The sequence below is a fragment of the Hermetia illucens genome, chromosome 7 (genome assembly GCF_905115235.1).
Source record: "Hermetia illucens chromosome 7, iHerIll2.2.curated.20191125, whole genome shotgun sequence".
In the NCBI taxonomy this organism is placed as follows: Eukaryota; Metazoa; Arthropoda; class Insecta; order Diptera; family Stratiomyidae; genus Hermetia; species Hermetia illucens.
This window is the reverse complement of record NC_051855.1, coordinates 4,591,056-4,603,710: the sequence shown is the minus strand read 5'-3', so window position 1 is coordinate 4,603,710 and position 12,655 is coordinate 4,591,056. Positions and strand designations below refer to the sequence as shown.

The 12,655-nt window shown below is 39.0% G+C and overlaps 1 protein-coding gene across 1 annotated transcript; it reads right to left on the bottom strand.

The window, feature by feature from the left end:
• Positions 1-6,140: 6,140 nt before the first annotated feature.
• Positions 6,141-9,819, bottom strand: LOC119660854 (forkhead box protein C1-B). The gene is made up of 3 exons (XM_038069750.1): positions 7,996-9,819; positions 6,376-6,446; positions 6,141-6,165 (listed from the first exon to the last, which is right to left on the bottom strand). Exons 1-3 carry the CDS (start codon positions 9,817-9,819, stop codon positions 6,141-6,143), a joined length of 1,920 nt encoding a protein of 639 aa, XP_037925678.1.
• Positions 9,820-12,655: the final 2,836 nt, after the last annotated feature.

Sequence of the window (12,655 nt, the reverse complement as noted above, 5' to 3'; positions counted from 1 at the left end):
CCGTTACCCAACTATAACGGTAAATGTAAAAAATGCCTTTCATGTAGATTATATTTTCTTCTAGAAAATGTACGAACAGTTTACTCTGCCGAATGGAGGTATGTAGGTTTAGCTAAGAATAAAAAGTTAGTTTTATTATTTTCTCACAAACCCCATTAATTTTCCTTTTAGAAAGCACAATTACTAGTAATTTATCTTTTACTAAATGTTACACAAAAATTTTGATTTGTCTCTTTCTAAATAACATAAAGGACTAGTAATGCTGTTTTATTGAAAATTCATGAAAACTTGATTGATTGATTCTCTTGTAAGCGAATGGAAAAAATGTTTTTCTTTGAGTAACTTTTCACGGTCAGCAAATCCTTAAACAAGGGCATAACACGGAAAAATTGTAGGAGCCTGTGGCGGTACCTTAGTGCAATTAACTTTTAAGGACGTGGAATTAAGCATTAATCAACTGCAGTTTTAAAATGTAAAAAATCGGTAAAATGTCCTTTATGTTCTCATACAATACTATATTTAGCCGAGTGTCAAACAATAGCTACTTTTAAGGTGCATATACATGCTGAATTTGAGCTCACAGGACTTTACCCTTATGAAGTTATACGCAAAAAACGCGATTTTCCCCAAAACGTTGTACCGTTATTTCACCCCTTATAACCCCGAATCGGTACAAACTACATATATTTTTCCAATCAGCATGCTATACTTAATATTTGTGGAATTCTTCTATTAAGGGAACTCACACCCCCTAATCGGAAGAACAACCAAATGCCATTTGCATCAAGGAATGAATGTCATTTTCCCTAGGTGGTTAGATGTTTCTTTGTTAAGGGTACCCGTTACTAATTACCCTACGAATCAGACATTTCATTTATTAATCCACAATAAAAAAGATTGAAGACAATAATCAATTTTCGGAGTTTGGACTTTGGGTGCAAGCAGTACAGACGTACTCTGAAGTGTTTAAAGTTTTCAAGGTTTTAGACGAATTTTTTTTTTAACTTTATAAATTTTATAACTAGTATTGGTTTTGCTAATATACCTAATTAGTTTTGTGCTCAAATATTAAAGTTGTCTGAAAGTGGCAGAAAGCGAACAAGGGGGAATGAATCCCCGGATGATAATCTTCGAAGTAAACTGAGAGCTCTGCGAAGACCACCACCATTACCATCTGAAATGGCGGGCGCATCCAACCGGTTTAGCATTTTACAAGTAGATGAAAATGAAATGGCAGTGGATAGCGATACAGTTAATGTGGTCACCGCCACTCAAAAGAAGGTAAAAATTCCACCTATTGTCTTTCCGAAACTACAGAAAGCTGAAATTGACGAGGCGATGGATAAACTCAATGTTACTGTATACTATGTCAAGTATTCAGGCATCGGACGGAAACTTTTCACTGACACTATCGAAGACTTTGACCGAGTTATTAACCACTTCAAAGTAAATAAGACTGAATTCTTTACTTATTGTCGACCAGACAAAAGGCCGATCAAAATTTTGTTATCGGGCCTGCACAGCATGGATAATAACAAACTGGCTGAGCTGCTTAAAACCGAATATGGCATTACCTGGCTAGATGTAAAAAAGTTTGAACCATCGAAATCCCGCTACACCGAGCAAACGTTTTACATTTTATATTTTGAAAAAGGTACGATCAAGCTAGCGGATCTCCGTCGAATAAAATCAATTCAGCGTACAATTATCACTTGGAGTTATTATAGTAATGCACGAAGTGGCCCCACTCAATGTCACAACTGCCAGCTGTACGGCCACGGTAACTGTAATCTGCCTACTAAATGCCAAATTTGCAGCATTTCGCACAAAACAACTGATTGCCAGTATGCAAAACTCCAACCTGATCTAATTAGATCATTTCTAAAGTGTGCTAACTGTAATCTTCAGCATTTAGCAAGTGATCCTACTTGCCCAAAGCGTCAAGAGTATTTAAATGCTGTCAGGGGAGTCGCATCCAGACGAAATCATTCAAGTTACCGTCAGCCGACCAAAACCGCAGCCATCAATCATTTCAACAATGAAAGCTTTCCTCCTTTAAAGTTACATGGTAATTCGAATTTGCAGCAGAGTGCTTCGAAGTCGAACTTTGAACCCTCACGAACATCGTTTAGTCATGCAGTCAGGAACGGACTGCCTACGGCCAATAGTAGAAATACAAGTAATAATGCGAGTAACCTGTTTTCTCCAGAGCAAATGATGGAACTGTCAGCCGAGCTTATCACAAATCTTTCAGACTGCAAGTCTAGAACAGACCAATTTAATGTCATTATAAACTTAGCTGTTAAGTTCCTTTACGGTCCATAATCTTATAGTAGTTCTATGGAACGCACAAAGCGTTAAAAATAAGTCCGATGAGCTTTTTGACTTTGCAATAAGTGATCATATTGATATTTTGTTATTAACAGAAACTTGGCTTAAGAGTAAAGATAAGTTCTTTCATCCTAGTTTTAAGACTTATAGGAATGATAGGCAAGATGTAGTAGGCGGGGGGGTTGCCATAAGTTTAAGAAATAACATCAAGCATAAAATACTACCCGCGTTCAAAACTGAAGTTCTTGAGACTATTGCTTTAAGACTAGAGGAGTTGGATTTGAATATTGTCGTTGCTTACTTTCCAGGCACGAAGCTTAATGTGCAGAAACTAAAAGCGTTTGAAAACGACCTTAAATTACTGATTAGTAAAAATGAAAAATTACTCCTTTGTGGTGATTTAAATGCACGACACCGTCATTGGAACTGTGTAAAAGCGAACAAGGCTGGCAAAATACTTTTTGATCTTGTTTGTGAAAGAAACCTTGTTATTCACACTCCCACAAGACCCACCTTTTTGAACCCTAGGGGATACGACTCTACATTAGATCTTGTAATTTCAAACGGCCGAATCAGCATCGACCAACCTGTAACAGGGGACAAACTATCTTCGCCTCATTTACCAGTAGCCTTTCAACTAACTTCTGAGACTTCACTATCAAATTCAGACGAATCAGTGGATAGAATTAGAATAAACTGGTTGAAATTTAAGAAATACTTGAATGATATTATACAGCTTAAAAATTTAAATTTAGCTCTACCGACCAAATTGACTCCCTAATTAGTACCTTTTATTGCCATATTAATAGTGCCATAAAATTCGCATCCTATCCTGAGCAAGACGATTTATTTCCAAACCAAGTCATTGATGAGGGAATCAAATTCCTAATTTCTTCAAGAAACTACCTACGGCATCAATGGCAGAAAACTCGAAGCAGAAGCACAAAAACCGTGGTTAATAAGCTTACTAAAGCCATTCAGAGTCGAATCTTCGGTGCTAAAAACAAGCGATGGGGTAGAATGCTTCAAGAAATTCCTAAAAACAGTGATAAATTATGGATATTAAATAAATTATTAAAGAAGAAGAAAATTATTCCGCCCATGCGGAACGCCGGTGATATTATTTACGATGATGAGTCTAAAGCGGAACTTCTAGCAATTCAGTTCCAAAAAGCCCATTTAGCGTCAGACCACTTAGGATCGGGTTGGTTCAACAAAACCGTTCAGGAGAGGGTGGAAAAACTGCGTACTTCACTCTGTGATTTCGATGCTCGTGAACTTTGTTCCCCCAGAGAAATCAAGGCAATCATAAAGCACTTAAAGGTAAAAAAGGCTCCAGGTCCAGATCGGGTAACGAACTCAATGGTTAAGAACTTTCATAGAAAGGCGATTGTGTACTATAATTTCATCGTGAACAGCTGTTTAAAGCTCTCTTATTTTCCAAAAGTTTGGAAGGAGGCTACGGTAGTACCCATTGTTAAACCAGGTAAAGACCCAAAACTGGCTGACAGTTACAGGCCTGTTAGTTTAATTTCTAGTTTCAGCAAAATCTTTGAGAGAGTTATTCTAGCTCGTGTTAATAAGATTCTAAATCAAACGAATTTATTACCTGATTTCCAGTTTGGCTTCAGACCTAAACATTCAACTTCACATCAGGTGTTTCGGATGACCAGCGAAATCCAAAAAAATTTCAAAGATAAAGAGTCCTTAGGATTTCTTACTTTAGATATTCACAAAGCGTTCGACTCTGTTTGGCACTATGGGTTGGTATACAAGCTATTACTGTTCAGGTTTCCAATATATCTGGTCAAGCTTTTACTATCATTTTTAACTGGAAGAAGGTTTACAGTAAAAGTAGGTAGCAAACAATCCTCAGATCGATCGATTCCAGCGGGGGTTCCTCAAGGTTCTCCACTAAGCCCTACACTGTTTAATATCTACACTTCAGACATCCCAACTGCCCCAGGGTGTAAACTAGCTGCATTTGCCGATGATGTTGGCATTATTTCTTCCTCTAACGATCCTTCAACAATTATGTCATCTCTTGAGAACCAGCTGGATTCTCTGTATCAATTTTATTTTAGGTGGAAGATTAAAGTGAACCCTTCTAAAGCACAAGCTGTGTTCTTTACAAAAAAGAGATGCAAAGCTATGCTGCCAAGCAGAGACATAAATTTTCTTGGGGAGAGTATTAAGTGGTGTAATAGCTTAACATATTTAGGAGTCGTCTTGGATAAAAAACTTACATTTAAAGATCATACTGATTCAATTTGTTCGAAGATATCTAAATCTTTTTGCTCACTTTACTCGCTGCTACACAGAAATTCTAAACTATCGGTAGACAATAAATTGATTATGTTTAGAATGGTTATCCAACCAATTATTTCATACTGTGCTCCGGTTTGGTCTCAATGTGCAACAACACATAAACTTAAAGTTCAGCGTGCGCAAAATAAAATCCTCAAAGTAATTTTAAACAAATCGTTTGACTTTTCAACTGAAAAACTGCACAATGAGGCAAAAGTCAAATATGTTGAAGATTTATGCTTATCGAACTCCGTCAGATTTATGAACAACTGTAGAACTGTTGGCAACCCTCTAATAAATATCCTATGCTCGTCATAAATTCTAGGTTAAGGTAGTTCAAGTTAAGTTAAGTAGGTTAAGTAGATCTAGTAATTTTGAACAAGGTTTTTTGCACTTTTCCTTGGGTAATTCATACCATAGAACGAATTTATTTATTTGCGATGCAAATTTTAATTTTGTAGAGTAAAGATGAGTCTGGTATCTACAGCCATAAGTTCTGCTATTGTATAGAAGGTTAAGATCATGAATAAAGCCGAACCGAACCGAACCGAACTAATTTTCGAAAATCATCGGATGTTTCTAGAAAATATCTCAATCGGAAAATGGAATTCAGGAAAACCAATAACTTTTGACCATTCAACGTTAGGAATGCAACCTTCCATAGTAGGTTAGATTGTCTTGTCCCCAGACAGTTAAATGCCGATGAACAGTAAGATATCGGAAGCGCAACCCTTTTCAGGAACCAGATACTGCCTTCCATAGAAGTTTGGACGCTTATTTGAAACTAGATGTCAAGGAAGTAGATGTTTCATTCACCTAGTGGATAGATCCTTCTTCAAGGATAAAATTTTCCTGACACCTAGAAAAAAATATTAAGAACCCTTTTTTTCAATTGAATGAAAAGATGATGGAAAGGAGTGGTGCTGGGGAGGAGGGGCAGGTTTCCATTCCGCAGCGATCAGGTACTTCTCTTTTGGGAGAGGCATATGCTCCCTTTTTCAGAGCTCTGATTCTTATGAAATAGTCCAGTTTAAGAAAATCCGAGCGTTTTGATGAAACGACATTAGAAACGCGATGTTTGTAAGAAGATGGAATTCTTTATTCCAAATGAACCCCTCAGAACCAAATACTCCTTTTCTTAAGAAGGTAAAATGTTTCCTGTTCAAGGTCAAATCAATCTCTAGCGTCATAGACAAAGAATAAATATTCTTTCATTTAGCTAGATAGCCGCCTCTTCGGATGGTACTCTTCTTAACAGATAAATGGGGAAGACAGGCGCTTTCTGCTTCAAAAGGTAAGATCTTTCCTTGAGGATTTGCTTTATTCACAGTCTTGGAAGGGAAAAATTTAAAATTTAAAAATTTAAACATTTAAATATCAGTCCATTCGCTTTTCAGTTTCGCTTTCAAGCTTTAAATTTCAAATCAGGGATGCATGCAGTCCTTGATTTTTGAATCATTTTCGACTTTTATTCGATACTTGAAGTTGCCTGCAGGATCTAGCTACTCTAAACTTCCTCCAAAAATACTAAAATTAAAAAAAAAAAAAAATAACAATGAGAACTGGTTTTATTTTTATGGTCAGTCCTGGTAACATTTCCTATGGGAAATTGTTTGATTTTTCTGACCACATGAAACCGTTTTCTCACTGTTTTTTTAGTAATCTTAATATTCAACGTTAATTATTTTTACTATTTTTTTTTTTTATTTCTTACATTCTAACTTAAAAAAAAAAAACGAGTGAGAAATTATTTTAGAGCTGGTATTTTGCGTTTTCAGTTGGGGGACAGAGGATGTTTGGGAAGTGTTCTTTATCTATGAAGTGTCTCTGATTTATGGGAGATCCTTCATTCAGAAGGTGTATTGCAATGGATAGATTGAACCTAATTTTTCATTGAGCCATTTCGCTAGAGTATGCTTGTTAGGTAGTCTTTTTAAATGGAATCATTTTCAAGATTTCTCCATTGTAGCCCTAGGTTTTTAATATGAGTAAATATACCATATGCCGGTAACCATTTAAACCTTTCTTCACTGTACGATTTTCTCACTACACTAAAGAAAGTGTCAAATGGTTCCTCAAAGACGGTATGGATATTCAAATTAAAAACTCCAATTTTTTTTTGTTCCTTAATGGGGGAGGGGGGAACAACTTTCTATACCAGAGAGGTTCCGAAACAATTTTTGCCGCAGGAAGAAACGAGGACTTCAGAGATAAGGCCACCACTGAAAATAAGGTTTTCCACCCTCTTTGATGTCTGCAATGTACACGTTAGTCTGCAAAAAAAAGTTCAGCGCAATGTTGTCTGGTCTGAACCTTCAAATAGACGACTGAAGATAAGGACCTCTTACTTCCTTGATGTCTAGAAGGAGTAAACTCACAATATTATCCGATCCGTCGAACATTACCGCACATTTATATCAAAGTGTCACGGAAAAGTTTCCTCAACATTCTTTGCCTCGCGACATGGTTTGACTTCGTCCATTATAAGGCTAGTTCTTGAAATTACAACTTTTTATTCTTAAAAAAAATGGTTTAAAACTGAAATAGATGAGGATGAGCAATCCAAGAGTTAAAACTTACGCAACCTTACATACAGGGGACGGAGGAGCTGAAATACGTTTTTGTTGATTGTTGTTATAGTGTTGCTGAGAAAACATTGAAACACAATCACCATTTTTGTTTTTTAATGCAACCAATTTTATCTATATTATTTATATATATTCATTTATATTACTTCACATGATATTTTTCGATTTCTTTCATTTTATTATTTTTTTCCAGTATTTTACGTGAATTTTACTGATTTTGATATTGTTTTTACGTAGATTGTTGCCTGCATTTTCTAATTTATTTTTTTTTTACATCCATTTTTGTTACTAAATAACAGAAAATTTTTATGATTAATGTCATGGTTTTATCTGTAATACATCGATTGTGTTTAGCAAATTTTGTTATATCGTTAGTAAATATCATCAACATTCAAGCTTTTTTGCAATTTCAAGCCCGTCGAATTCCTCTTTAAGTTTCCTTGATCCTTAGATCCATCAGTAGCGTTGTCTCTCCTTACAAATTTTCTCCTCTAACAATTCGCTGCTATTAGCAATCACTACCCTGAAATTCTAGTGAAATCTCACCGCTGTTGTGTTGTTGTTGAATCGTGGGTGAAAGTTGTTTTTGTTGTTGAAGCTGATGCAATGATTGTTGATTGTTATGTTGTTGTTGATGCTTTTGACTACTTTCTCGCGTATTACTTATATCTGAGGTACCACATGTACCTAGTTCTCCTGAAGGTGTTTCAGCGATAACTGCACTGTTGCTACACCGTTGTTGATGCTGATGATGATTTTTGGCAGCAGCAGCGGCAGCGGCAGCCTGTTGTGCCGCTGCAGCAGCCATATACTGCCCATAGTATCTCTGGAGTATTTGAGTATTTACATTTGGTGAGACATTATTCAAATGTTGCTGAAAGTTTCCTGGCCATTGTTGAATGATGCCATGCCAGGAAGCTGCGGCGGCAGCAGCTGCAGCTGCTCTTGCCATTGGATTGCTGTCACTGCTACTCTCGGCTAATGCATTATCTTCGTCACCAAAAATCATGGGTGCAGCTACTGGTGACTGTTGACGTTGGTGTTGTGACTCGAGTTGACGTTGTTGTTGTTGTTGATGCTGTTGATTGGCAGAGTTAGTGTCAATAATATCCTCCTTATGTAGCTCCTCACCTCCTGTTGTGCTCTCTTCATCCTCATTATAAGGGAGTAATAATGGGGAATTGTCACGATCGATGGCATCATCCTGGTTATTGGTGGCGTTGTTATTATTATTTTCAACATCACTAGCTACAACATCAATATCTTCTTCATTTTCGCTTTCATTGTACTGCGCAGCGCCCAGTGACAATCGCTTTGCAGATGATCCTTTCAAATGCGATAAATGCTGTGAATCATGTGCCTGTTGGCTCTGTTGGAACTGTCTATTTTGGCGGGGATTGTCGACAAAAGGGAACGAAGGTGATCGTGTACTTCGATGGATTACATGTTCGTCTTCATCTGGAGCAAGCAAAGATGCAACATCAAACTGTCGTTTTCGTGAGGATTGTGAGTAAAACGATGACGTCAATGATTGTTGTCCTACTGCAGCTTGAGCTTGGGCTTGTACATGAGCCGCAGCTGCTGCCGCCCAGGATTGTGCACAGAAGGCCGATTGAGTTGAGGCGTCAAGAACCAAGCCCGGCTGAGGGCGACCTGTTGGTGGTGGTGTCACAGCAAGCGGTGGAGGACTTGAAGAGTCGGTTCCTTCGTCATCAACAGCCAATCCCATATGTTTGCGCACCTTTCGCTGAGCCTTTCGTCTACGAAAGTCACCCTTCTTGAAGTCTTCCAAATTCGCTGGATGTATAGCCCAATAATGACCTTTGCCATTGGCGCTACGTCCTGCCTTAATAAAGCAATCATTTAGCGATAGATTATGCCGGATCGAGTTTCGCCATCCAGGTCCTCTTGTTCGGAAATATGGATAATTGTCAAGGATATGTTGGTATATATCTGACAGGACCAGTTTAGTTTCTGGTGAATTCAAAATTGCCATTGCAATTAGTCCAATGTAGCTATGTTGTGGCTTAGGTTCTTCTGGTTGAAAAACACGGTTATGGAAAAAAGACATTGAAAGGGCGAAACGAGATGGGGCGTATGGGTTGCCGCCGGCTGATACGGCCGCCGCAGCAGCTGTTGCAGCTGCCGAAGGATATCCTGGTCCACATATTTGTAGTTGTCCGCCAGTGTTATATTGAGAACATCGTAAGCGCTCCGCTACTGCGTAGTTATAAAGCTGTAGACGATAGTGGTCTAATGGTGGAAGAATTCCCGGCGGTACAATGCTGTTTCCTCCAAGCATGGATGACATATTTGTGGTCGGGTGATAATGGTGATGATGATGAACTGTTCCACTGCTACTGGCTTGTCCAGGCAATCTATTGTATTGCTGCCGTTGATAGGAATGATTTTGCTGGAGCTGATGGAAAAGGTTTGTAGTAGCACTACTGGACGATGCAGAATTAAATAACGCAGTCTTCGATTCAGATGAAATGGAAGAATTGTTTGATTTCGTTGAATTTCTCGTTAGTTCAGCTGGCGAGGAATTAACTATTCTTGAGATACGTTCATCTACGTTGTCATTACTGCACATATTATCTTTAAGCCAACCGTACGCAGGAAACGAAAGCCAAATTAAAAATCGAATAAGATCGCGAAACAACTCGCTACAAACAAAATTGAGGGATTATAGTTATTTGCACGTTAGTTTTGTTTTGCGAAAGAAATTATCTCCACGGTAAGTTAGTGATATTATTTGGTCTGAATTAGTATTTTATGTTAGCATTTTTCACGGAAAAGCCACTCGCATGCTCAAACCAACGTATGCTTCCGCTGAAGTTACCGGACAATGTAGGAACAGTAGAATCTCGGCAAACTAAAACGAGGTTTACACATAGTCTCTAAACAAACTAAGTTTCCTCTGCTTTCTTTTTGTTACACAACCGGAAAACTATCTTCCAAAAGATATTCACATGAACCCCGAATCAGACCGAAATGAAATCGAATGTTTCACTGATTTTCACCCTTTTCTTAACTTCTCACTATAGCCCGGTGCACTCGAAAATCAAAACTATTGGCCACCTTACAAACACTCACTTTTCACATCTAGCCTGAGCCTAGTCTAACGTATTGCCTGAAAGATGTCCCGCCTACGAGCATTTTAAGGATACTTGAACATTGTTTGTTCGCTGTTTTTCCGAAGAGTATACCCAAAAACGGCCCGAACGATCGACCGGCGACAAATATATTGCGATCGATTCGAATCAAAATCCAAAGTTCGACTAGGGCGACGAAGTATCCAAACCAAACTATCCATGCCCAGTTTGTGTAAATGTTTTTCCTTTGTTTAATTGTTGCTTCCATATTGAGAGGAGTGAAAACACAAAACACAGAAAACATACATAGACATACACATACCCTCCCTTTCCTTTTTTGCTGCTTTTATTCTATTTGCAGAAACACCGGCCATACACTATAGAGTGGCACAGAAAACAGAGGAAACAACGACAAGAAAAAAACCTGGAAAAATAACATATAACATATTAAACTCCTCCCTCCTCTTTCCGTCGACTCCAGTTGGACTGTGTTTGGCCTGGCCCACCGAGTAGGTATCACTTTGTCATGAGGTAGGAGGTTGCTCCGGCGTACACACCGACGATTTTGCGTTTTGATTGTCCTCATGAATTGCGAGGAAAACAACTCAACCCTCGATTGCACTACGCAAGGATACATGCATGCATATGGTGGGAAGCATGGATAACAGGAGCGAGCAAATCAAACCCCGAAACGGAAAACGAACAAAAAGCTCAACGAAACCATCCACTGCCTACAAAAAGGGAAGAAACATCCACGAATGTATTACGTATGTAAAAAGGACCTCAAACCATCCCCAACGCAAATTACCGTTTTCATTTCAATTGTTCTCTGTTTTCCTCCTGTTTCCATACAAAACTCAGTACGCAAGTTAGCTTCCCTCGCCATCCACTCGCCCAGTCCCATTTCCCATTTCCCATTCCTCATGGTACCAGCTCGCGACAAAAACTCATTACACAATCCCTACCCGAGTTAAGTCTTTTTTGTCGTTGCCATTGTGTGCTGTTGCCTGTGTGTGCTTAAACACACGAAACTAAGTGAATAACAAACCATGAGGCTGCCGTACACGTATCCAATCTGTACAAGCTACGGGCTACAGGCTCGGGTTTGAAGGACAAGACATATTGCAAACTTGTTTGTGTGCAAGAGGGACAGGGATCGGGACGGGAAATAAATGGGATTGGCGAAATCCAAACAGCGACGCAGGTAGGAATTCTGTTTTGAGGAGATTCTTTAAAAAAAACGTACACCTGAATGTGACAGACAAGAGAGGGGACCAGGCTTATTCTTAATTAGCCGCGCGACTTACAGTAACTTGCTGAAAGCGCCGAAGGTCCAGTGACCATCGTCAGGACAAGGGTAGTAGATGCCGGCCATGGGGACTCTACCGAACCTCACAACTTCCTACATTAATTAACTGGACAGGGAGATTGTCCTACCTATCTTCAGACTCACTCACGTAGCATAGAAGACCAACAGAAAGCTCACACCAGCCTGCGCAAAATCGCATGTGAGAATCGAAAATATTCGTTAGTAGCGAGTTAAATAAAGACCTCCAGATACAGAATCTCCATTTTAAATAAACGAATGAGTCGCTGGAACTGGGCTGTCTCCCAGTTATGCCATTGAAAAAAATACGAACCAGACAATTTGTTCTTGTAAAACAGTTCGCGCGACTCGTCAAACACACTTTTTTTTTGTGTTTCAAGTATCTTTATATTAGCTTTAGGTACTAGATCGTTAATGAATTTCCCTAGTGAAATTTGAAGCGATACACTGAGTGATTCTTAATGACGTTCAGATTATAAGCATTTGACTCCAATACTGATTGGAAGCGCGGTAATGAGAATTCACTTGCCAAGATTGGTCTGAACGTCACAGTCGATGATAAGCCACCAAATGGCCGCCTTAAACAACGGTGGCTTGATATGCTGGATGGTGATTTGAAAGCGATCAAACAAATAATAAAACAAAATGGCGCAACCCATCACGACGAGCCGACCCCGCTTGTGACCGGGACAAAGACTAAAGAAAAGGAAGAAGACATCTTTCGTTAACATTTTCAAATCATTGTGAATAATCATGTTTCTGACATACCTAGCAAAGGAGCTTGCAGTGCCCCTGTTTTGGAAGTAAGCTCAGTGAGAAACGCTAGTCCTGAGCAGATGGATTTGGACACAAATCGAGTGGAAGTGCATTCGACCGTCCTCGCTAGAGCCGAAGAGGAAAGGCTCATCAGAAAGTGCGCAGCAGTAGTGAAACGTATGCGGTCGGCAACGTTCCTTCAGAGGAACGTCAGCAAAGGCGTCAAAAACGGACTGATGGAACTGGAGGAA

Coding starts and splice junctions, on each gene's coding strand:
- LOC119660854 (XM_038069750.1), bottom strand. CDS start 9,819: ATGTGCAGTAATGACAACGTAGATGAACGTATCTCAAGAATAGTTAAT. Junction 6,447..7,995: donor AACAGGCTGCCGCTGCCGCT/GCTGCTGCCAAA, acceptor TCATAGATAAAG/AACACTTCCCAAACATCCTC. Junction 6,166..6,375: donor TCTAAAATAATTTCTCACTC/GTTTTTTTTTTT, acceptor TTTTAATTTTAG/TATTTTTGGAGGAAGTTTAG.